This window comes from Sorex araneus, chromosome 2, assembly GCF_027595985.1.
Source record: "Sorex araneus isolate mSorAra2 chromosome 2, mSorAra2.pri, whole genome shotgun sequence".
Taxonomy (NCBI): Eukaryota; Metazoa; Chordata; class Mammalia; order Eulipotyphla; family Soricidae; genus Sorex; species Sorex araneus.
The window spans coordinates 232,067,572-232,091,108 of NC_073303.1; the positions used below are offsets into that span (position 1 = coordinate 232,067,572).

Genomic DNA, 23,537 nt, shown 5'->3' on the forward strand with positions numbered 1-23,537 from the left:
ATGTAGCGGGTGTGTGTTATGGCGGGGCGGGGCTAGCCAATCCAGAGCCGGCCGGGCCGCAGGCTCCGCCCCCGCCCCAGGCCAGTGTTTTCTTGGCTCCTGTCCTTGGGTGGGTTTGAGACTTTTGTTTTCATGGTGACCTCAAGGATGAAAGTTTCAGGCAATCCTAGTTCTCAAAATCGAGCAGGAAGAAGCCTTATTCCGCTGTTCAAGCGCATTGACAAAAGCCTTAGGAAGTACCAACATCAGGCAGGAGCCAGAATCCAGCGGGGCGGGCGTTTTCCTGCACGCCGCCAACGGGGCTGTATCCCTGGCTCCCTGAGCGCTGCTCTGAGTAACGCCTGAGCATCTTCGGTGTGGCCTAAAAACAGAAATCCATCTAGCCTTATATTTGTTTCTTGGTGGTCACACCGGGCAGAAATCAGGGCTCACTACTGACTCTACGCTCAGGGATCTCTCCTGGTGGGGCTCAAGGGACAATTCGGGGTGCTGGGGAAGGAACACAGGTGGGCTATATTTAAGGAAGCGCCTTCCCTGTCCTCTCTCGTGCTCTTGCCCAAGACTTTTGAAATAAAAGAGTGAGTGAATCCGATATTGTCTTTTTTGTTTTTTTTTAATGTTTGTTGTTAATAAAATATTTTTTACAGAGACCAAAAAGTCAGAATAGTGCAAAACATCTCAACACCATGCATTCATGAGCAGTTCTCATTGCTTTTAAACATTTGTTCTGAGTCTTCTATTTACAGAGAAATAGGGGCCCCCTCTTCCACAGCTGGACGAGGGTGTGGGGTCTGATGGACAGAGGAAGGTGCTGAGTCCACGTGTGCAATCACATGCTAAGAGGAAGGTTATGGACATAGGGAGGGGTCCACCGGGACCCTCCAGCTCTGTCCCCTGCGCCCCACGGGGGTTGACTTGATATTGTCAATTTGAGTCTCCCTTTAAGAAGATGGAGAATGAAGAGAAAGCAGCACGTGACCGGACAGACAGCTTTGGTAGTTTGCAGTGTAGAGCTGGGGCCTCTCTGGGCAGTCCCTGCTCTGGTCCACCCTCAGGGTCCCGTCGCTAGGGGCAGCGCGGGCAGTGGGGAAAGGGACAGAGGTCTACGGTCCAGTCCCGAGGACCGCATTGGCGCATTAAGGTGGGGTGTTTTTCTTTTTTTTTGCATCTCTGTTGGGGGCCACGGTGAGGGTTCAGGCTCTCTGCCCGAGTCACAGGGATGGGGGCGGAACTGGGGACTCCTTGGGAACGCGGGGGCAGGAAGGCCCCACCCCCTCTATTGCTTTGTCTCTGCATCCCGAGGGTGTCCGCGCCCCACACAGAGGGGCCCCTCCTTTGAAGCCCAGCATCCTTCCTGCCACTGTGCTCCAGGAGGGCGCTGGGCCAGGACACTGCCTGACCTCCTCAGGTCCCCTTCCTCAGTCCTTTCCCTGATCCTTGCAAAGCTGTGCTCAGCTTTGGATATACGCTGGGTCAATGCACCATGGTGCCCTGACAGGACTCAGAGCCAGGGGGACCCCGAAGGGAGGCCCCAGCTCCTCAGTGCCTGCCACCCCTTGCTGGGGTTTCTGCTGCCAAGGCAGGAACTTTGTGGTCACAAACGCTTCCCATCCCGGAATCTGTCTCTGGTCCTCTCTTCACTCAGTCCCAGTCTGGGCTGGACACCTCCTGTGTGTCCAGGTCTGCAGGGAGGGGAAGGCGGGACAGACAGACACATGCATCCCTAGATGTGATATGACGAAGAGCAGGTTCCTGCCGGCTCTTTATGCCTAGCCTGTGCTGGACAAACTTAGGGGGGTCAACAGAACTTGTCACAGACACCCCCAAGTCCATGGTTTCTGGAGGGACAGAAGTCAGGAAAATCCTGAGGGAGAGCAGAAGGGGTATTTGGGACCGGGTTTTGAGGCATGAGTAGGAGTTCCAGGGGGCAGGGGAGGGCAAAGATGAAGTGGAATATTTCTGAAACAATTCTTATCTGGAAGTCAGAAAGTGATTCCACAAATACTTCCTGAGGATCTTTCCACATGTTCTGAGCTGGAGAATCACACAAACATACACACACACTCGAGTTTCTGGTCTTTCATTTCTTTCCTGCCTGGAGAGTTCTGGGAGAGGGTTAAGACATGGGGCCTGGGGCCTGTGGATCCCAAAACTTCACTCTCTTTTGGTGGGAGTTCAAGATTTCTCAGGGGCACACCCTCTGGGGTCCACGGGGAAAGAGGGAGTGGGCGGTGGTCTTTGCTTGGCAACCAGAGGTGGGAGGAGCCAGGGAGGGGTCTCGGGCCAGACGCCGCATCCCTGGTCTGGACTGGGGGGGTCCCCGGAAGGGGAGGGTTAGCAGCAGTGGGAGCTGTGCAGAGTCACTATCTCAGCCCCCTGCCCGGCAGAGGAGGGGCAGCTCCCGGCCCAGGGACCCTCCGAGACGAAACGGAGGGGGGACTCCGAGGTGAGGACTGAGTACGGGAGGGCGGGGGGCAACCCTTTAGGGAAGTTGAGGGACTGCACGGAACCCCCAGAAACAGCCCCTCAGCCCCCAGGGTCCAGGCACCCGAGGGCGCATGTGCTTTTGAAATACCATATTCCCTCCTCTCCCTGTTGATTTTTTGAACAAACATCTAAGACTCAGGTTCCCCGGGGGGCCTTCCTGCCCCACCCAACCCTAAGCGGGCTCCCAAGGGAGCCCCCATTCCCGAGGAGGCTAACAGCTCCTTACTTGGCAATCGGTCCAGGGCCTCCCGGTTGGGGACCTGTCTTATGGCTTTTCCAGGGCACTGGGGGCGGCCCTGCCCGACACCAGCACCCCCCTCTCCCAGCCCTCAGACTCTGGGGCTCGGCCTCGGGCTGGGAAGGCGCCGCCCGCTCTCCTCCGCCGGGGCGGGGCGGCCTCCCGAGGGGGCGGGGCCTCGTCCATGCCTAACTCCCGGAGCGGGAGGCCTCGCGCAGGCGCCCTGAGCAGTTCGGAGGTGCTCCCAGAGCGCAGGCGCAGTGCTGCCCGCCCGCTCGGCCGCGCTACTGTGCAGGCGCGGCACCGCCCTCCTCGGCCGAGCGCGTGTCCGACTTGAGCTTGACGAACTCCTTGGCCACTTCGTCGTTACTGCGCTGAGACAGGATGCGCAACACCGTGAGGCCCGTGTCGTCCATGTGGATGCGGCGGCCGAGGGGCAGCCAACAGGCAGCACTGCCACGCTGGACCAGCTCGCGCAGCTGCAGCACTGCCAGCCCCACCGTGCGGTCCTCACGTGCGAAGCAGTAGTCCTTGACGCACACCTGCAGCTCGTAGCACTCGGGACCCACGTCCGTGCTCAGCGTGCTGCGGGAGGGCGAGTGTGAGGGAAAGGCCCAGACGGCTACCCCAGCCGCGTCCCGGCCCACAGCCACGCCCACCCGCCACAAACCGCCCAGAAACACGCCCACCAGCAGCCAGCCCCACCCATCACACTACCCACCAGCTGCTCTGCCCCGCCCACTCTAGCCCTGACCCCTCCAATGTGCCCGCCCACCTATTGCTCAGCCCCATTCGGCCTGCAAGCTGCTATTCCCCGCCCTGCCCTGACTCCACCCAGTGGACCCGCCCCCCCCACAACTCGGGTCCTCCTTTTATTAGCCGCACCTTTGACTCCATCCCTGTGACAGTGCGTTGCCTGGGACTCCACCTCATGGACCTGCTCCTCCTGTAACACGCCCCCCCATGGATGCCACCCCATTGGCTCTAACCCTCGCGTGACTACGCCCTCATGTGACTCTGCCCCTCCACGAACTGTGCCCAGCACCTCTACTCTGCCCACCTGGGCTGTGATCCGCCCACCTCTCTGGAGGCACCAGGGCACCCACCCTGTCCTACAACAATACTGGCCAGCCTGCCACTCTATGTCCTCGCTGGTGATGCCCACGTGCTCAAGACCCCACTGCTTCCACCCCTCTGTGCACCTGATCAGACTTTTTCATGGTCCTCTGTTTTGCCCTGCTATCTGTTCCTTCTGGCCCATGTACCTGATAGAAGTTGACAGAACTTGGCAGGCAGGCAGATAGGGAAGGCCCCCTCCCCAGGCGATGGCAGTAAATTTCCTGGGAAGTAATAGCCTGGCAAGCTCCCCGTGGCATAATCGATATGCCAAATACAATAACAATAACAGGTCTCATTCCCCAGACCCTGAAGAGAGCCTTCAATCAACGGGAAAAACGAATAAGGAGAGGCTGCTAAAATCTCAGGGCTGGTGAGGGTCTTATTAGGCCTCAGTTCCTGTTTTCTGCAAGGTTGGCCTTTTGCAACTTCAGAGCTATTCACTGTATCACTGTCATCCCATTGTTCGTTGTTAATCAATTTACTCGAGCGGGCACCAGTAACATCTCCATTTGTCCCAGCCCTGAGATTTTAGCAGCCTCTCCTTATTCGTTTTTCCCGTTGATTGAAGATTAGACCCCTCCCTATGAAGGAAATTCCTTGAATACCCTAATATTAGTGTTTCAGTCCAGAGAAGACTTCAGAACATACCAGACCAAGACATCCTGAGAAGATACTCTATAAAAGCCACCTTGAACAAAGGAAGGGCGCGCGTATGCTGCCTGAGCCCATGTGCTGCTTGCACCCACGTGGCCAAGCACATGTGCTGCCTGCACCTCCCCTCTTGAGATGTGTACTTTCATGCTTTCCTGATTAATGCTGGGATGTGCACAGGGGCTCTCTCCGCCCTTGGAGAAGCCTGCATTCTCTCTTAAGAGCATTACTCTCCCTCTCTCCCCCTCACTTTCAAAAACCCTCCAAATAAAATCTATTTACTTCATGGCTGTCTACTCCTGAAATTCCTTCCTAAGAGGCGAGACAAGACCCAAGTAACCCTGGGTCCCAGATGACAGAGGCAAATGGGGAGAAAGTGACTGTCTTTCTCCTCCCCGCTTCACATAAGTCCCCCGAGGGGCCCACCAACATCAAACTGACTTCCCATCCCACCCTCACCCTCACCCTCTCCGGCCCATCCCTCCGGACACTACGCTGCCTTCACCCCCAATCCCCTGGCCCTTACCCACAGCCATTGCACAACCCCTCACTCCATGACCAGATAGGAGTCCCCAGCCCGCAGATCTTGCACTCACTGCGTTCACCCCAGATCCTGCCTGCCCATGGCGTCCCTTCCGGCCCAGGGCTCCCTCACTCTCGGTTTCACTCCTCCCTGTACCCAGGAACTCATTATTGCTTACGTGTCCCAGAGATTTACTGGGCATAGACCCCATGATACGCTCCCAGAAGAAACCCAGACTCACAACTGGAAGCTCTCGTTGTACTTGGGAGCCCAGCTGTTGTTCTTGGATTTTGTTGCAAACTTGCGTTTCTTGTCACTGAGCTGGGGCCCAATGATATTGACCTCGATGAAAGGCCGGAAAATGCCAGAAGTCTGCCACTTGAGGTCATTGGCAGCCACCACTGTTGGGAGAAGCGAGTGATCCCCCACTGACCCCTAGTGGGGAAGATGGCGAAGCCTGATGAAAGACTACATTTCCCAGCAATCTCTCCGAGTTTGCTCCAGCCAATAAAATGTGGGGAGTCCTGCTAGCTCAAACAGGCTGAGAGCGCTCTAACTTTTTCCTTTTCCTGTTCCTGGGTGGAGGCTGAGTTCATGGGGGACCCTCCAGAGAACGAAAATGCACTAGGGATAAAAGCGGGACAATGGGCGGCAGGGGCCTAGATCCCCAACCAACACTGAGTGTCCTAGCTGGAATCAATGCAGAGACCGTGTTGTGGCCAGCCACTGTCATGGCAGGTCTGCATTCACACAGCCTGCCCCATGCTGCAGCGATCAGAGGAAAGAACAGCAGGGCTACAAGCCATGAAAGGCTGCCGGAGTTCATCAATGCTGTTTCCACCCCTGGATCTAGCTGAGCCTGAAGGCGATTCTTTTCTAATTTTCCTTTTTGGGAGAAAAACGTCTCATGCATATAATGAGCTTTACTGAGCCACATTCCTGGCTGAAACCTTTTGCTTGTTTTAATTTTAGGGGCAACAAAAACACCCCAAGGTGTACTTGGAGGCTTACTTCTTGTTCTGTCTTAGGGCTCATCTTGGCAGTGCTCAGGAGACTACAAGGTGAGGGCCTCCTATTGCAAATCCTGTGCTCGGGTCCATTAGGCTACCACCTAGGCCCCTGGGGTGAAATATTCATCTTATTTTCTGGATCCATACCCGATGGAGCAGGGGCTAGCTCCATCTGTGCCCGGGAGGCAGCCCCACTGAGGCCTGGGCTGCAGGCGGTGCTTGGGAGAGGACCTGGGGCCTCCTGCACACAACGCCTAGGGACACGGCCCGGAAAGCTCCCTCGCATCTGTTTGCTCTGCCTTGTGGGGCTCTGTGCTCAGGAGTGAGCCCTGGAGGTTCTCAGGGAAGCAAACCCGGTTCCAGGAGCCAAACCAGCCTCCTCGGCACGCAAGGTTACAACCCTTCAGGTCTGCCAGCCCCGCGCCCCCCCCATCCTAGCGCCTCTCACCTTTCACCGTGACCTTGTGCTCCCCGGTTCCTGGGTGCGTAAAGAGCTCCACGTGGACGGAGACCTCCCCCACGGTGTCTTCCACACCCGAGCCTGGGCGGGGCGGGGAGGGTGCCTGATGAGCCCCCTTCCCAGCCGCCCACCGGAAGGCCATGCCTGCCCCTGCGCCCCTCCCCCACAGTGCTGGCAGCACCAGGTCACCACCCCCACCAGGCTAGCAGCCAGGGCACTGGGACAGTGGCCGCTCCCTGAACAGCGGCTGTGTGATTCGGCCACAGCGCTGCACCTCTCTGAACCTGACTCACCGGCTTCCCTTCTCCCCATTCCACTAGCCATTCTGGAGTCGAGATGCAGCCTGCAGCGTCCCGTGCCTCAGCTTCCCCTCTGGCTACAGCAACACTGTCCAGGTTCTCATCCTTACAGTGCTCCTGCCACCCCGGCTCCTTCTCCCTCTCCTTTCTGATCCTCACTCTGCGTGGAGGGCCCTGTGAGCCTCTGGCACACGTGGCTGGCTCGGCCTAGGGACCCTTCAGGGACCTGCAGGCCGAATTCCAGGAGCACCTTATCAGAACCGCCTCCTCGGCTCAGGGCTGCAGATGACTGGCTCAGGAGTCACATGACCACCTCTGGGCCAATGGGAGCCAGTCCTGAGACAGCGCCTGTCTCTCCGTGGAGTTAGAGGAGAGCCCGCCCCACAGAGGGCCAAGGAGCAATGACACTGCCAGACGTGCTCCGTCTAACTCAGCCTGTTTTGTTTTTTCTTTTATTTTGGAGGGGGATGTGTTTGCACACCTGGCAGTGCTCGGGACTTTTTCTTGATTCTGTGCTCAGAGATCACTCCTGGTGGTGCTGGGGAAACCATAGCCATGCCAGGGATCAAAAGGGGGTGGGCCACATGGAAGGCAAATGCACTACCCATTGCACTGTCACTCTGGCCCTTGCTTTGTTCTTAAATGGGGACACCGCTGGGGCACCAGGGCTCTAGCCAAGGGTGCTGATGACAGCTGGGACTGACCCATGGTTCCGAGTGTGCCAACCCTCAAGGCTGTCTCCCGGTGCCCCCAGCCATTCCCCCCAGAGCCCCTGATGTCCGGGCTGCCTGCGCTGAGAGCCCTGCTCTCGGTAACACTGTCCTGAGGAGGGTCCGAGGATCACAGCTCCTGCCCCCGCCCCACCCTTGGTGGCCCTGGGACTGATATCCTGAGGGGCCTGGGAACCTGTGACTGCCAGCACCCCATTGCCTTCCCTACACCCAAAGCTCCCCGTATCTGGAGCACCCCATGCATGAAGGAGGGACAGGAGAAAGAATCAGGAAGGGGAGGAGGAGAAAGGTTCAGTCCAACAGCGAATCCGGTGACCTTGTGCAGGATGGGAAGTGACTGCGGGGCCAGAGACCCCTGTGACCCCACTTCCGGGGCGTGCAACTGGGCAGCCCTCCCCAGGCCAAGTTCCTCTTCAACCCACGCTCCCACCCACCCCCAAACCTGTCACATGCTCAGCCCCGCCCCCATCCCTCCCCAGGCTGATGCAAGCTCCATCCGGGCCAGATTGGGGGTGCTGGGGGTGGGGGGACAGTGATGGGGGTGAGGGGTCAGACCAAGGCCAAAGCTAGTAAGAAGGGGGAGGGGGGCAGGGCTGAGCGCCCCCTCCCGTGGTTTGCTGGCTCCAAGGGGGCATCTGTAGGGTCCTCCTGCTCCCCCACCCTCATCCCCCACACTGGGTGCCTCGACAGGGACAGTCCCTGGGCTCAACGGCTTCATCACTGGACTTAGCGTCCTGACCTCAAGGTGTGACCAGGAGGATGCTGCAAGACTCCTGGACTAGTGCTTGGCCCGGAAACCCGGGGTCGTTCACTTTCTTTGACAGAGTGAATATCATTTGATTTTGGTGGTGGAGTGGCCAGCAGTGTGTGTGGGCCTTTTCTGGCCCTGCTTGGGGCCTTTCGGGGCCAGGAGCCGAGCTGGGTCCACCCTGCTGTGCTGTCTCTCGCGCTGGGCCCAGAACAGCAGTAGTGGCCACTGCGAACCAGAGCGGGACGTCCCAGGAGAAAGCAGCGGCCCCCAGAGCTCACCCTACTCAGCAGGGAGCTGCGCCCAGCGGGGCCCCTGACCCCTCTGGCATCGGCCCCAACGGATGCCCCTGGAATGCTTCCCTTCCCTTGCCCGCGTGGAACCAGCAAGCCATCCTTCCCCCTCGGCCAGCGGGCGCCAGGCGGAAGGACAGACAGGCCCTTCACTAGCCGGCGGGAGGGCGCAGGCGCCGGGCAGGGTGTGGGCGGCGGGGTGGAGGCACGTACCCTTCTCAGGATAAATGTCTTCACTAAGAGTGAACCTAGTCCCCTGGCCACCGTGGACTGATCAGGGGAGCAGGGAGAGGAGGGGGCGAGTGGAAGGGGACGGAGGGCGAGTGTGCATGGCGGGGAGCGGGGCAGCGAGTGAGCGGGAGGAGAGACAAGAGAGAGAGAAACGTCAGCGGCACGCACGCACGGACACATGGACACGGACAGCCTCCCGCAGGGGCCCGGAGGCGGTGGGAGGGGTGCAGGGGGGGCGCGGGGCTGGTCTCCCCCCTCCCCCCGCCCTGACCACTCCTCTGGAGTCAGCTCCCCCTGCTGGGGATGGGGGCTGCGGGAGGTCCCGAGACAAAGGCAAGAAGAGAGAAAGAGACAGACAGAGAGCGTGAGAACGAGAACTCACCCTCCAGATCCGGGTCCCTCCCAGGCTGCCCCAGGACCCAGGATCACAGACACCGCCCACCCCAGAGCTGTCCACCGCGCCCTGGCCCAAGACGTCCAGGCCCCGCCCCAGAACTGTCAATCTTCTCCTGGTCCCATGACGTCATGGACTTGCTCCAGAGAGGAGCTTACCTCCAGCTTCTACGCCTGATGGTGGACCCCTCCCTGTCTCTGACAAATCACAGGGCTCACGAGAGCCCACTTATGACATCACAGAGGTGGTGAGCCAAAGGGGGGGCAGGACTCGGCATGACATCATAGCGACCGGAGTCAGTGGGCGGGGTCTGGATATGGCGTCACAGAGACAGACAGGATGCCAACAGGCGGGCTTGACTATGACGTCAACGAGGCAGGGAGCCAATGGGCAGGGCCCAGATACGATGTCACAGAGGCAGGGAGTTATGGGTGGTGCAGTGGCCAGGGATGGGGCCTTACCCTGGGCCGACTGCGTCTGCACGAAAGTCTTGATGAGCAGGTCGGTGGCCTGGGTGTAGAGCGACAGGGCATAGCGCAGAGACTGCAGGTCCGGGCTCTTCTCCAGGAAGGTCTTCTTGAGGCCTACGCCGCCCGCGTGGAAGTATTGCTATGGGGGGAGGGGAGCGGCAGCTAAAGGGCCCCCTGCTCCTGCATGCCAGGGTGTGCGCTACACCCACATCCACAGCCCCATTTATTTTGCCCTGTGAACTCCTATGCGTTCCTCAAAACCCACCACTCATAATACACACACCTGCTTCCAGAAAACTGTGCTCTGCTTCCTCTCCCCTCTTCAGCCCTCCCACTGCACCTCCCCACACACGCACTCCACAGGGCTGGAATGAAGGTTACCAGGCTGTGCCAAGCCTGGGACTGGCAGGGCTGCCCATCAGGCATTCTGGCACTGGCACTGGAGAGGGGTCAGTGCTTATCAGAGAGCAAAGGTGTGCCTGTGTTCGCGTCCACACCTGCCCCACCTAAAATGGTGCTTCTGACCTTGATGGTATCCAGGGCCAGCTCCACCACGGCACACTGCTTCGGGGTCAAGCTCTTGGCCTCTTCTCGCACCATGTGGTCCTGATGATGGAGGAAGAGGTGGCTGAGCACGGCAGGGCTGCCCGTGGACCTATACTCTCAGCAGAGCTAGAGGCGTCTCCACCCCACATGTGACTGGCACAGGGCCTTATCTAATTTGTTTACTTTTATTTTTTAAATATTTTGTTCATAAAAAGAACAAGATGATTTATTTTTTTAAAATGGCCTGTCCCCTTGATCATGCCATACCTGAACATGAACCATGTACCTCTTTCCAGCAAACTGGAACAGCTAAACTGAGTTTAAATCATTCTAAATTGAGTTTGCAAAAGCATGTGCCCGTGCTGGACCCACACCCTTGGGAGCCCACCTTGAGCTTCGACAGCTGCCCCAGTTCCTTGGCTGCATTGAAGATCATCTGGGTTCCCTGCAAGGAACAACAGACACGCCTGGGGTGAGGGAGGGACTGGAGCCCAGGTCCGTGACCGCTGGACACCACTGTGAGTGATGGCCACAGACCTGGGGCAGGGGCAGAGCTGCCCAAAGGTGCCAAGATAGGGGTGGTGAGATCTCCCCAGAAACCCCAGTGGAAAGGGGGTACCACCCTCCCACACCCAACCGTCTATGCTCTCCCACAGGAGAGCAGGTTGCAATGGCAGTGTGAATGTGACAGTGTGACAGTGTGTGACTGTGTTATGAGTGTAGAAGTGTGCATGAGTGTGTGTGTATAGATGTGTGTGAGTGCATGTGTTTGTATGAGTGTACATGAATGTGAGTGTGAGTGTGCGTGCATGAGTGTATAAATGTGTGCATTCGTGTGTGTAGGTGAGTGTATGCGTTTGTATGAATGTGTACATGAGTGTATGAGTGTGCATGCATGTGTACAAATGTATGCATTCGTGTGTGTATGTGTGTATAAGTGTGTGAGTGTATGAGTGCATGCTTTTGTATGTGTGTACATAAATGTGTGTGTGCACAAGTGTGTTACTGTGTATGAGTGTGTGTGACGTATACATGAGTTTGGTGTGTGAGTACATAAGTGAGTGTGCATGAGTGCATGTGTGTGTGCATGAGTGCATATGTATGAGTGTGCATGAGGCATTAGTGTGTGTGTGCAAGAATGCGTGTGTGACAGTGTGCATGAGTATATGTGAGTGTGCATGAGTGTGTGTGCCCCCTATTGTGGCATGGTTTAGGGACACTCAGAGTATCTGGCGAGGACCATGTGATGGCTCCAATGCCCCCCCGAGCATCCCGTTTTCCAGAGGACGGTGTTCTTCAGTCAGAAGAGCTGTGACTTGACTTTTCCAAGGCAACAGCTTCCTACCCACAAAACACACCCCCAAGCTCCCCACTTCCCCCAAGAGAGGTGCCATCAAGAGGGCATCCTGACTGCAGCTCGGCTGAGCGCAGCAGCTATCCTGCGCCCTCTCTGAACCTTCCCTCTTGCTGCAAAGTCACAGGCCTGCGCTAAGCCTCTCACTTGATGATGGCTGGAGGACACGAATCCAGCGGGCTGCCCTCGCCCCCAGTGTCCCTGAGTCCCTCCTGGCTAACGAGGACAGGCGGGGTGAGTCTGGGGGTCCGGCAGCGCAGAAGCAGATGATCTCCTGAGTCACCACCAGGGTTGTGAATGGGCTCCTGCTACTCTCCTTCCACCCCGTGCAGCCTGTGCCTCAGCTTCCCCTGCAGTACCCTCCTCCCACCCACTGTACCCAACACCCCCCCCACGAACAAGACAGACAGAGGAAGAGCCCCCAGACGGACGGACGGATGGACGGAGCACAGGACACCCCAGCCCACTGCACGACCCACAGAGGCAGGGGAAGGGGGACAGACGGGGAGGGGACCGGGCTTACATCCGAGTGGGTCTGCGGTCTCCCCCGGCCCTGTGAAGAGAACCAGCAGGGTCAGCGCGGGCTGTGGGGACATGAGCGGTGGGACTTCCCTGCCCGCGGCCCAGGGGACCCCAACCCCACTTCTTCCTTGGGGCCTCAGAAGGGGGAGGCAAGAGGCTTAGATCTCTCCTCCAGCTCCCAGGACCAACCCCCAACCCCTGAGTCTAAAAAGTACCCTGAGGGAGGGGGGTCACAGTCCCCTCAACACAGGCAGGCGCCGGGCTTATCCAGGCGTGCCGGAAGTTCACACGCATGCACGCACACACACACGCTGCTATACGGGTGCACAACAGGCAGCTGTGCACGGGCTGCTGCAGCGCCCGTCTCCTTAGACCGTGAGAACAAAACCAGCTGCAGAGAAAACGACATGTCTCGGTCCAGGCTCCCAGGAGGGCTGCCACGGAACCTCAGCCCAGCTGCGGTGGCCTCCGGGTGCCCGCACCCTACCCCAGCTGACCTGCACACACGCGCACACGCACCAGAGCTCCGGCCTCGCGGGGCGAGACCCTTGTTTTACCTTTTCTAATCCCTTGCCATGTTTTCTCAAGAGGGTGCCCTGCAGAGACAAGGCCACAGGGTCACAGACTGACTTGGTGGGGAGTGCCCGGGGGGAGGGGGGTAAGAGAGAGGGGGGAGGGCAGGAAGGGTCAGGATAGAGAAAGGAAGTTGGAAGAAGAGAGTGAGGAGAGAGAGATGGAGAGACAGAAAGGGAGAGAGAAAAGGAGGGAGAGATGGAGGGCGGAGGCAGGGGAGAGGGGGAGGGGCAGGTAGGGGGAGGAGAGGCTGGGAAACAGAAGGAAATAGAACCGCTGGCATTTACTGTACACAGGGGGGCCATCGGGGTCCCCTCTTAGGACTGTGCAGAGCAGCTTCCACCCCCTCCCCAGCCCCGGCTCTGCCCCTCTGCAGGACTCAGCGCCCAGCCAGGAAGACCCTGGCCTGGACATTCAGCAGGCAAGTGAAGGTCTGAGTCTGGCCACACTGCCACGAGATGGTCAAGACGGTCACTGCCGAAAGAATCAGTTGTCATGGAGGCCTGAGCGTGCGGCCGTGTCCAAGCCACCCGGGCTAGCCCTGCCTCTGTGCTACCTCAATCCCCTTCCTGCAGACAGGAGTGGGGCTTGGGGGAGCAAGAGCACCCCAAGGTCACGAGGTGGGGAGGGGGAGAGGCCGGCCAGGGCTTGAGTCCGAGTGGGCTGTGAGCCTTAGGGGGCTACCTGGGCTGTGTGTACTGGGAGGCGGGCTGGGGAGGGTTGAGGAGGAGACGCTTGGAGCAGCTGAGCAGGGAACCCACTCGTGTCAGGTGAGCCTGTATTTTGGGGGTAATGCCAAGAATTCAGAGCAAGGGGCTGGAGCGACAGTGGGTAGGGCGTTTGTCGATCCCCAGCATCCCATAAGTTCCCCCGAGCACTACCAGGAGTAATTCCTGAGTGCAGAGCCAGGAGTAACCCCTGTACATGGTCAGGTATGACTCTCCCCCCACCAAAATAAAAGAAAAAAAAGAAAGAGCAAAAGGGAGGTTGGACGGCTCAGAACCTCCGCCTAGCTAGTGGTGGGGTAAGCCTAGGGGGCAGGGCTTCCCCCATGGGTGTGGCTCCTGGTGGGCGTGGCTCGGTGGGGTGTGTCCCCGTGGGTGTGGTTCCCATAGGTGTGGCTTCCACGTGGGTGTGTCTCCAAGTGGGCGTGGCTTCCCACGTGGTGTGGTTCTCAGTGGGTGTGGCTCTCAGTGAACATGACTTCCTGTGTGGGTGTGGTTCTCAGTGGGCGTGGTTCCCGATGGGCGTGGCTGTCACCCATGCCCCGCCCCATGCCCCGCCCCACAGACACAGACACATCTAGGCAGCAGGTAGGCCGGAGTTGGGGTCCACAGGGTGTGGAGGGCAGGGCGTTGGGTGGGGGTGGGGTGCAGCCACAGGATGGGCCGAGTCCAGACACAGAACGGACGACAGACAGACGGACAGACGGGCCTCTACTTACGATCATCTGTCAGCCGAGATGGGGGTGGGTGGCGGGGAGGGTGGGGAGGGGAGATAAGTCACCGTGAGTCATGGGGGCCAAGCAGGTGGCCGAGACTGCACGGAGGGGCCCAGCCTGGGGCTTCCAGGTGCCCGTGCCCTCTCGCCCACCCCCTTACCTCCCAGAAATGCTCTTTGGGTTGGGCTGTGCTTGCCCCCTTCAAAACAACTTCCTATGCCGTCCGGACCCCACTTGCCCACCAGCCACCGCGATCCTAAGGATCACTGCCTCATGTATGTCCAGAGGGATCCCAGATGTCTCACTGACCTCTGCAGTACCCTCTGGCCTTGACTGGTCAGACATACCTGTGAACTCTGACCCCTATAGCCTTGACCTTTGCCAGACTCCATACGACCATGACCTCTCTGACCTTGACACCTGCCAATCTCATCTTGACTAGGCCTGATCCCATATGACCTTGACTTCTGCGTGACCTCATGACTGTGACCTCTGACTTTGATCTTTCCAGACACTTTGGTCTAGACCTCTGCCTGGTCCCTATGACCCTGACCCTTGCCATATTGCCCCACCCACACGACCTCAAACCCCACCTGACCTTGACTTCTGACCTTTGACCTTGATCCCTGATTTCTTTGTCCCTGACCTCAGGGTCCATGCTGCCTTCCCTCTTTGAATCTGTGTGGACCCAGAAGCTCAGGAAGTCTGCAGTTCAAGTGCCCTGCCCCACAGCTGAGCCCTCCATGTCCTGTGGCCCCAGAGGCGCCCAGGGGCCTCACCGTCTGGTCGCTGAGCGGCGGCAGCACCACCGTCTTCTCCATGGTGTTCATCACCAGCTTCCAGAGCTCCTTCAGCACCCGCTTCAGCACTGTCTTCTCGCAGATTTTGGCAAAGAGAGTCAGGCTGGGGGTGAGGGGCAGGCCTGAGAGGACGTGGTGGGCGCAGGGCACCGCGAGGCGCACGCGCACACACGAGAGGGGCCACACAGGGTGTCAGGGAGGCACTGGGTGAGCGAGGGGTCGCCCATGAGGGGGGAAGGGAGACAGCCCACCAGGTGCAGCGGGACCAGACTGAGTAGGGAAGGAGACAGAGGAGGGGGAGGAGGGGGTGGAGGAAGGGGAGGAGGAGGAGGGCGCTGGAGGAGACAAGTGCACAAGAACTCAGGCTGCAGAGGGGGCTGTGGGGGAAGGTAAGCCCTCCTGCAGCGGCAGAGTCCAGTGCTCTCCCGACTTCTGCGACCCCCCCTTCCCAACTCCCTTCCTAGCCATCATTCCTCTGCGCCCATCCAAGCACCCTCCTTCCAACCATCAGCCAACTGCCCACGCCGCTGACCAGCTCCCTTTCTCCCTCTGTCTGTCCCTCTGTCCCCACCATCCCTCACTGCCACAGCCTGCCTCTGTCCCTCTGTGCTCGCCGCTGACCTCTCCTTAGCCACCCCGGCCCTGGCCAGCCGCCCACAGTGTCCCTCCGGCCGGGCTCACTTGCTGTCCAGCAGGTCCATGATGGGCTGGAGCACGTTGTCGGCGTCCTGGGCCACGCTGCTGCAGGCGCTGGCAGGCACGTTCCCGGTGCCCTTCACCTGGCTCAGGATGTCGCCCATCTGCTTCACACACTCCTCTATGTGCGGCTGGAAGCTGGCACGGGGGTGCATGTCACACAGTGGGGGACTGCAGGCTCAGGAGCTGGATCCCGCTGCACCAGCCATCCCAGGGACCCCCTCTTCCCCCCCACCCCAGGGCCCCTCCCCATCCTTCCCCCACGGTCCCTCCCCAACCTCTCCCCTAGCTCCTCCCTGGCCCCTCCACCAGTGGACCGCCCCTGGCCCCTCCTCAAGTCCCTCCCCATCTTTCCCCCCAGGACCCCTCACCGCCCCCCCCGCCGGGCCCTCTCCCTCCCAGATGTGCCTGGGACCCTGCTACTGGGGAGGCACCTGGTAGCAAACACGCGGCTAAGCTCGTCCAGGACATTGTTCAGCTTCACCTGCAGCCCCTTCAGGGTGTCGCTGGCCTCCGCGTCCAGCTGCAAGAGAGGGTATGGCTGCAGAGTCCACCTCCTCCGACCACAGCTCCCTTCCGAGGGGTTCCCTCTCCTGCCCCCTGCCCCTCACCTCCTTCCCGCCCATGGCTTCAAACATCTTCTCCAGCTGCACCCGGAGCTGCTGCGTGTTGTTCATGAGGATGCAGGGCTGAGGGTATCGTGGGGAGGGTGGTCAGGGCACAGGGCCCCTTCCCCTCGCTCCCCACCCCGCACCACAGCCAGGGGTCCAAGTTGGGGGTCCAAGGAGTGAGCTGAGGAATCAGTCTGGAGGGCTGAGGGGGCTCTCGTCTGGGAACAGGGAGGCAGAAGGAAGGTCCCCCCATCCCCTGGGCTGACATGCAGGGGCCCGAGCATCACTCCCAGCCTCCTACTCTCACATGTGGATGGGAAAGGCACATTCCCCACCCTGCCTCCGACACACTGTGTCACAGACACATGCAGACTGGGGTCAACGTGCACATACAGTGGGGCCTGGGGGGCCTGGGGGTATGTGCAGGGGGGCAGGGGAGCAAGGCAAGGGGGGGGCAGGATCAGGGGCAGGTGGGGGGTTGGTATGGGGTGCAGGGCTTGGGTCAGGACAGAGATGTGTGCAGGGCTGGATGATGGGGTGGGGGCAGGACTGGGTTGGAGGGGGTTGTGCAGGGCTGGATGATGGGGTTGGGGGCAGGGGAGGGGCTGGAGAGGCTGTGAGGGGGGAGAACTCGATCAGGAAGGAGGCTGGATGATGGGGTCAGGGGCAGGGGTGGGTCGGGAGGGGCTGTGGGGGGCAGGGCTAGATCAGGAGGGGGTGTGTGCAGGACTGAATGGTGGAGTCGGGGGTAGGGGTGGGGGTGGAGGGGCGTAGGGTGGAGGGGCCGCCGCAGGTCACCACTTTCTCCTTATCCTTGGAGCAGTAGGAAGCGTAGTCCTTGGACACGATGCTCGCATACTGCAGGAGGACGTTGCTGATGGTCTGGGGAGTGCACGGGGCCGTGAGGGGTGACTTGGAGCCTCGCCACCGCCCCGGAACCTCACTAGTGCCTTAGGCATGAACCCCAATCTGCTCCCGAGGAGGACAGGAAGCTGGGGCGGCAGTACCGCGGGGAGACGATTGGTTTCCGGGGCTCAGGGCCACCACCGGCAGTGCTTAGGGCTGTCCCTGGCCCTGTGCTCATGAGTGACCAATGTCCCCTGTGCCCTCTCTGCCTCCTAGAAGGGCCCTGCTGGTCCCAGATGGGCCAGGCCAGGGACCGCAGCCACACAGGTCAACTCGGGACCTAGGGGCAGGCCAGCCGCAGCGCTGCCCAGGAACCCTCCTCCCGATGAGTGCCCCCCAGGCCTCCACCAGGACCCCCAAGCCCAGCCCGAGTCCTGCCCTGGCCCACAAGGCCCCACCTTGGCGAAGCGCCTCATGTAGTGGCCCACGATCTGCGGGTCTGGACACTCAAGCTTCTTGATGATCTCAAAGCTCTGGTTGAGCTGGGAGAAGACGTCCACCACGGAGCAGGAGAATAGCGCGTGCTCCGAGGTCTGCTGGAACTGTGGGCAGGGGAGGGGGAGTGAGCATCCGGGAGAACTTTCCAGACCCAGAGCAAGACCCACAGCGGCTCCTGAATGCCCAGGCCCTGCTCCGTGTGTCCAGTCCCGAGCCAGACCAAAGGCACCTACGGGTGGGCTGACAGTCCCCTGGGCGTGCGGATGCCCGGGGACCCAGCTCAGGGTCTGCTGAACACGGGCAAACCCGAGGCTGGAACTGAGGAGCAGGGCCGCCGTGCTCACCCCGTCCTTCTTGTCCCGCTCCAGTGCCCCGTGCAGGAAGTCGCGAGACACCTCCTCGTTCTCATCCAGCCACTGGATGACGAAGGGCTCGAACCACCTGGAAGGAGCCAGGGTCAACACAGGGCCAGGGCCTGGCCCTTTCCAGGTGGTTTCAGGTGGCTGGCAGGCGGCCAACCCCACCAGGAGTGACCCCTGAGCACCAGCGGGTGTGGCTTCAGCCCCCAAATCAAACCCAATTCACTGGGCAGAGATCTGGGCTGGGGTGCAGGACGCCCCTCTCAGGCCTCTCCTGCCCTGCCCCTGAAACAAACCCGGGACCAGGCCCAGAGCCCTCTCGGCAGGAGGGTCCCTGGAGCCTCACACGCCTGACTCGGCTTCTCTCCGCTGCTGCTCTGGTTTGGGGCCACACCTGGCGGTGCTCAGGGCTCAGTTCTGGTGGGATGCTGGGGACTCTTGCAGGGTCACTCACGCGGGGTACTCGGGCACACGGTCCTTGAAGGTGGGCAGCTCGGCCACATACTCGTTGTACAGCCACTTGACCTTGAAGTGCAGGTTCATGTAATCGGCGCTCTTGCACAGTCGGTGCTTGTCGTGCTCTGCGGGGGGTGGGGGGGCTCAGGGCTCTGCCGCGCGCCCAGGGCTGCAGGAGGGGCGGCTGCAGGGATGGGCACTCACCCTCCATGGCGTACTTCATGTCCTGGGCAAACAGGCTCCACATAACCTCGGCACTGATCTTGCCCACGTTCAGCTCCTGCGGAAACCTGGGCGAGGGGGGCATCACTGAGGACTGGGCTGGGCAGGCAGGGGACTGGATGCGAGTGCCTGCACAGACACTGACCTGCCAGGTCCCGTGTCGCCCTGAGCCCCCACCCACCATCTGCTATTTCCACCACCCCTTCACCCCTACCCCTCCATCCTCCTTCCCTCCACCTACCATCTCTCCACACTCCCATCCTCCCTCCGCCCCTCCAAACATTCGTTCACATCTCCACCATGTCACCATCGATCGGTTCACTCCTCGGTTCACTCTTCATCTGTCCATTCACCTACTCATCCATTCATCCTCCCGTCCATCCATCCTTCCAGTCTACCCATCCACCCACCTCTCATTCATCACTGACCATCGTCCTCCCCTCTCGTGCACCCACGCTTGATTTCATTGCCCAGAGTTGGGAGCCCCTTAGCCTTCATCTCAGGAAGATAAAACACAACAGCTTATTGGCCAACATCGACAACTGCACAAATAATCCACAGACCAGTACTGGACACAGCAGAGATGACTGCGTGACACACAACACTCCTTCGACTGTCCTCAGGTACGTGGTGAGCGCCAGACCACAGCGATACACAAAAGGACCCCCACCTACTAAGGGTATCTGGGACGGACAGGACAGCGGGGAGGATGCTGGCCTTGCACACACCTGACCCAGGTTCCATCCCCGGCACCCCTTACGGTCCTCTGAGCACCACCGGAAATGACCCCTGAGTGCCGAGCCAGGAGTCAGCTCTGAGCACTGCTGCATGTGGTCCCAAAACAAAAGCAACAAAAACCCCCAACATACCTCTGGGATATGATATAAAGCAACTTTCCTGTAAAACCACTCACACAGCACCAAGCACAAGTAAATATCTGCACATGATCCACTGCGACTCGTGGCTCTAAGCATGTACAAAAGCACATGGCCACATACACAGCCATGCAGCTCAACACATATAAAATGCTCCAGTGTTGGGGCTGGAGCAATAGCACAGTGGGTAGGGTGTTTGCTTTGCACACGGCCGACCCAGGTTCGATTCCCAGCATCCCATACGGTCCCCTGAGCACCACCAGGGGTAATTCCTGAGTGCAGAGCCAGGAGTAACCCCTGTGCATTGCCGGGTGTGACCCAAAAAGAAAAAAATAAAATAAAATAAAATAAAATGCTCCAGTGCTGGTGCATGTGTGCACGGTTTTCATGTCCTTGGTTCTGTAAGGCAAGTTCTCGACCCATTGGCCAACTGGACTCTCTTGTCCTACATTTTTAAATTTGCTTTTGCAGGGGCCGGAGTGATAGCACAGCGGGTAGGGCGTTTGCCTTGCACACGGCCAACCTGGGTTCGATCCCCGGCATCCCATATGGTCCCCCAAGCACCGCCAGGAGTAATTCCTGAGTGAAAAGCCAGGAGTAACCCCTGTGCATTGCTGGGTGTGACCCAAAAAGCAAAAAAAAAAAAAAAATTTGCTTTTGCAAACGATGTGTAGGTGACCTATAAGACCACCTGTGACCGTGCAACAGCTGCTCCCACAGCCCCAAACACTAGGATGCAACTGGACACAGTCATCAAAGCACCAAATGATGTGAGTGTTCAGAAACATACGCGCATGCACATGTACATCCACACACACATGCACGCATGCTCAAGCACACACAGATACACAAATTCACGCATACACACTCAAGCATGCACACATGCATACACGCTCACACAGGTACATGCATGCTTACACACATGCACACATATGCTAACAGGAACTCATGTACACTCACATGAACACACATACTACATATTCATGTATGTATACAGGCACACACATGATCATACACTCAGGCAGGCACAAACATGCACATACTCACATATACACACATAACATGCACACACACAAATGACCACAGGCACACACATGCTCCCACAGGAACACATGCATGCACACACACACTCCTGCAGAGATACACACATGCAGGCACACACGCACACACACGCAAGCACACTCACACGCACACACATGCTCCCACAGGCACACACACATGCACACGTACACACGCACACATGCATGCACATGCACATGCATGCTCCCGCAGGCCTGGCTGCTGGCCCACTGGGGCGCCAGCGCAGACGCACTGGTTGAGGCATGGTGTGTAAGAGTTCTTGTCCTCCTCAATGATGGACACGATAAGGGTGATGAGCTTGGACCAGAAGTCGAGGTTCTTGATGCTGGGGCCCTGCTCCTCTGGGGGCACCTCCCCCTTCTTCGCCTGCAAGGAGCAGGGGAGACAGGGTTCCTGGGGCTGGGGCAGAGGCGGTTCAGGGGGCGTGGCGGGAGGCTTGTGTGGAGATGGACTGAACTCATGTGAGCCTGCCCATACAGAGCTCCCCGCACGCCCGACAAAGCCCAAGGGAAGTGCAGACGCCTGAGCCCTCAGCCAAGGGATGGAGAGGACGGCCCACGGGTCTTGGGACACGAACTCGGCTCAGACGAGCCCCAGAAGCTTGAGATGAGGGGCTCCTGGCCCTGGTGGGAGGGTGACGGGCCCCTGAGCCCTGGGCTGAGGACACCAGACCGCTCGGGCAGCAGTGACTCCCACGTGGGCAGCGGGGAACTCAGACCCAGTTCTGCTCTGCTCTCGGGAGAGGCAGATCCCGCGCGACTGAGCAGGCCAACAGGACTGAACAGGAGCCGGGTCTGGGCTGGGGTGGGAGAGCCAAGCAGCTCTTTATCCACTCCTGAACCCAAATCAGCAGGGAGAGGGGATCTCAGCTCACCTAACTGCAAGCCAGACTGACTCCACCCAAGTGCTCCCACCTAGCAGAAGGGGGGCTAAGGAGCCAGTCACCCCTGGAGGTTGGATTGATAGGACAGCAGGGAGGGCGCTGGAGCCCCATAAGGGCCCCCTGAGCATCACTAGGAGCGCAAAGCCAGGAGTCAGCCCTGAGCACCGCCAGGTGTGGCTCCAAAGCCAAACAAGAACCCCAGGATCCCCCAGCCCCCAGGCCCGGGCCCGGGCTAACTACCCGGCTCATAAGCACCCCGTGTGGACTTTCCAATCTGAAGCACAAATGGGACGATCTCAGTAAACTGAGTCAGAACAGCCGAGATCAAAAAAGCCGCTGCCTCCCGCAGGCCCCCCAGAGCCAAGCAAGGCTGCAGAGGGGCAGAGTCGTGTCCAGCACCCAGCACTGGCATGTGGCCCGTGGGTGCCTCCTCAGCCGTGGGCCCCGCCTGCTCACCGGGTCGGTCTGATACTCGCGGCTATAGAGCTCATGGCAGTTGTTGAAGATGTACTCGTAGGTGGAGTTCAGGCAGGCCTTCACGCAGTCCTTCACCACCTGGCTGGCTCGAGGTGGGCTCTGTAGCTCCTGAACCTGGAGGGACGGCGGGCATGGCCAGGTATCAGAGAGGGCAAGGCACAGCTGGGCTGGGGGGCGGGGCATGGCAGGGGCGGTGCGGAACCCAGTACAGCGGGGCGGGGCGGAGCATGGTGGGGCAGGGGTGGGGTATGGCGGGGGGGGGGGGGGGAGGAAGGGGGGCATGGTGGGGCATGGTGGGGCATGGTGGGGCATAGTGGGAGAGGGGTGGGGCATAGCGGGAGGGGCGGGGGGCGGGGAAGGGGTGGGGCATGGCATGGGACTGGGGTAGGGCAGGGGTGGGGCATGGCGGGGCGAGGGGGCAGGCGGGGCGGGGGCAGCTCTGGGCCCTGCTGGGACGGGGGCTGGACCTTCATGCGGAAGAAGGTGATGCTGGTGAGCAGGTCCACTGTGGACTTCAGGTCCTGCAGCCGCTCCGGGCTGCTGGCTGGGAAGTTGTTCTGTTGGGTGATGGGGAGGGGTCAGTGTTTCAGGGGAGACACGGGGCTGGCCGCTGCAGCCCTCAGGTCTCTGGGGCGGCCACATGTCTCACCCGGTACATGGACAGGTCGATGCGCAGGGAGTTGTGGAGCTGGTCCAGGAGCTTCACGAAGCGCTCTTTCTGGGGACAGCAGGGACATGGCCGCTGGCCAGTGTGCCCCAAGCCACCAGCACACTCCCCACCACGGGCAAAGTCAGAAGAGGGCAAGGACTTAGCAGGTACATGAGTCAGGGCCCCCATCCCTCCTCCCAGCGCCGTCCACGCAGGAACTGACCCCAGGTTCCCATCCCCAAGACTGACCCCAAAGTTGGAGGCAGCGAAGCGGTCGGAGGCGGACACGTTGGTGGAGGCAGCCGTGTGTGCGTAGTAGGCATTAATGTTGGCCAGCAGTGTGCTCATGACGGCCGGCACCCCGGGGCACATGTACTTGGAGGACAGGCAGGCGAAGTGCCTGGGGGGACAGGGGCACTGGACCTGGCACCCCTGGGCACACAGCTTGCCCCCAGCAGCCCCTTGCTCCTGCCTCTTTTTGGGGGGATTTAGGGAGAGGAGCTACACCCAGCAGTGCTCAGGGGTTACTCCTGGCAGGCCGGGGTCATCAGCCTGCAAGGCGAGCGCCCTCCCCACTGTGCTCTCACTCCGTCCTCCTCCCTGGCTCCCCCCCATGCCCCCAGCCCACCTCTGCTCCTCACCCTGGCTCTCATCTGCCTGGGCTTCCCTGGCCCCCAGGGGGCCGCCCACGCCCACCCGAGCCTCACGTCATCGCTTGGTAGATGGACTCAACACCGTAGCGCATGGCGAACTCGTCCACCACCTCTTGCGCCGTCTCATCGTAATAAACCTTCCACGCGTCATCCCCCTTGGCGTCTGGAATCTTCACCACCCCATTGTTCTGCACGTCCGTCACGAAGTGGAACAGGTTCTATGGCCATGGGAGGAGCCAGTGAATGTTGGGGAGCACAGCGGGGCCAGGCCACAGGGGAAGGCAGGCCGAGTCCCCGCAGTCTCACAGGTTCCCTCACCCACTCACGACCCACCCGGCAGCC

At 60.0% G+C, this 23,537-nt stretch overlaps 1 protein-coding gene across 4 annotated transcripts in view; it reads right to left on the reverse strand.

The window, feature by feature from the left end:
* Positions 1–587: 587 nt before the first annotated feature.
* Positions 588–23,537, reverse strand: part of UNC13A (unc-13 homolog A) — a 43,057-nt gene continuing 20,107 nt past the window's right edge. Inside the window, exons 21-45 of one of the 4 annotated variants that reach the window (XM_055127316.1) lie at positions 23,250–23,413; positions 22,792–22,942; positions 22,543–22,611; positions 22,361–22,450; positions 21,873–22,007; positions 20,766–20,899; positions 18,561–18,646; positions 18,355–18,481; positions 17,886–17,982; positions 17,502–17,645; positions 16,996–17,079; positions 16,198–16,275; positions 16,021–16,109; positions 15,572–15,724; positions 14,870–14,993; positions 14,094–14,099; positions 12,634–12,672; positions 12,078–12,107; positions 10,589–10,645; positions 10,180–10,260; positions 9,646–9,793; positions 8,773–8,829; positions 6,477–6,569; positions 5,260–5,419; positions 588–3,310 (exon numbers count right to left, since the gene is read on the reverse strand). In XM_055127316.1, the coding sequence (XP_054983291.1) occupies positions 3,010–3,310; positions 5,260–5,419; positions 6,477–6,569; positions 8,773–8,829; positions 9,646–9,793; positions 10,180–10,260; positions 10,589–10,645; positions 12,078–12,107; positions 12,634–12,672; positions 14,094–14,099; positions 14,870–14,993; positions 15,572–15,724; positions 16,021–16,109; positions 16,198–16,275; positions 16,996–17,079; positions 17,502–17,645; positions 17,886–17,982; positions 18,355–18,481; positions 18,561–18,646; positions 20,766–20,899; positions 21,873–22,007; positions 22,361–22,450; positions 22,543–22,611; positions 22,792–22,942; positions 23,250–23,413 (2,697 nt within the window). In that variant the 3' untranslated portion in view covers positions 588–3,009. The remainder of the gene's footprint in view (positions 3,311–5,259; positions 5,420–6,476; positions 6,570–8,772; positions 8,830–9,645; positions 9,794–10,179; positions 10,261–10,588; positions 10,646–12,077; positions 12,108–12,633; positions 12,673–14,093; positions 14,100–14,869; positions 14,994–15,571; positions 15,725–16,020; positions 16,110–16,197; positions 16,276–16,995; positions 17,080–17,501; positions 17,646–17,885; positions 17,983–18,354; positions 18,482–18,560; positions 18,647–20,765; positions 20,900–21,872; positions 22,008–22,360; positions 22,451–22,542; positions 22,612–22,791; positions 22,943–23,249; positions 23,414–23,537) is intronic. The other 3 variants (XM_055127318.1, XM_055127317.1, XM_055127319.1) reach the window with 3 other exon arrangements.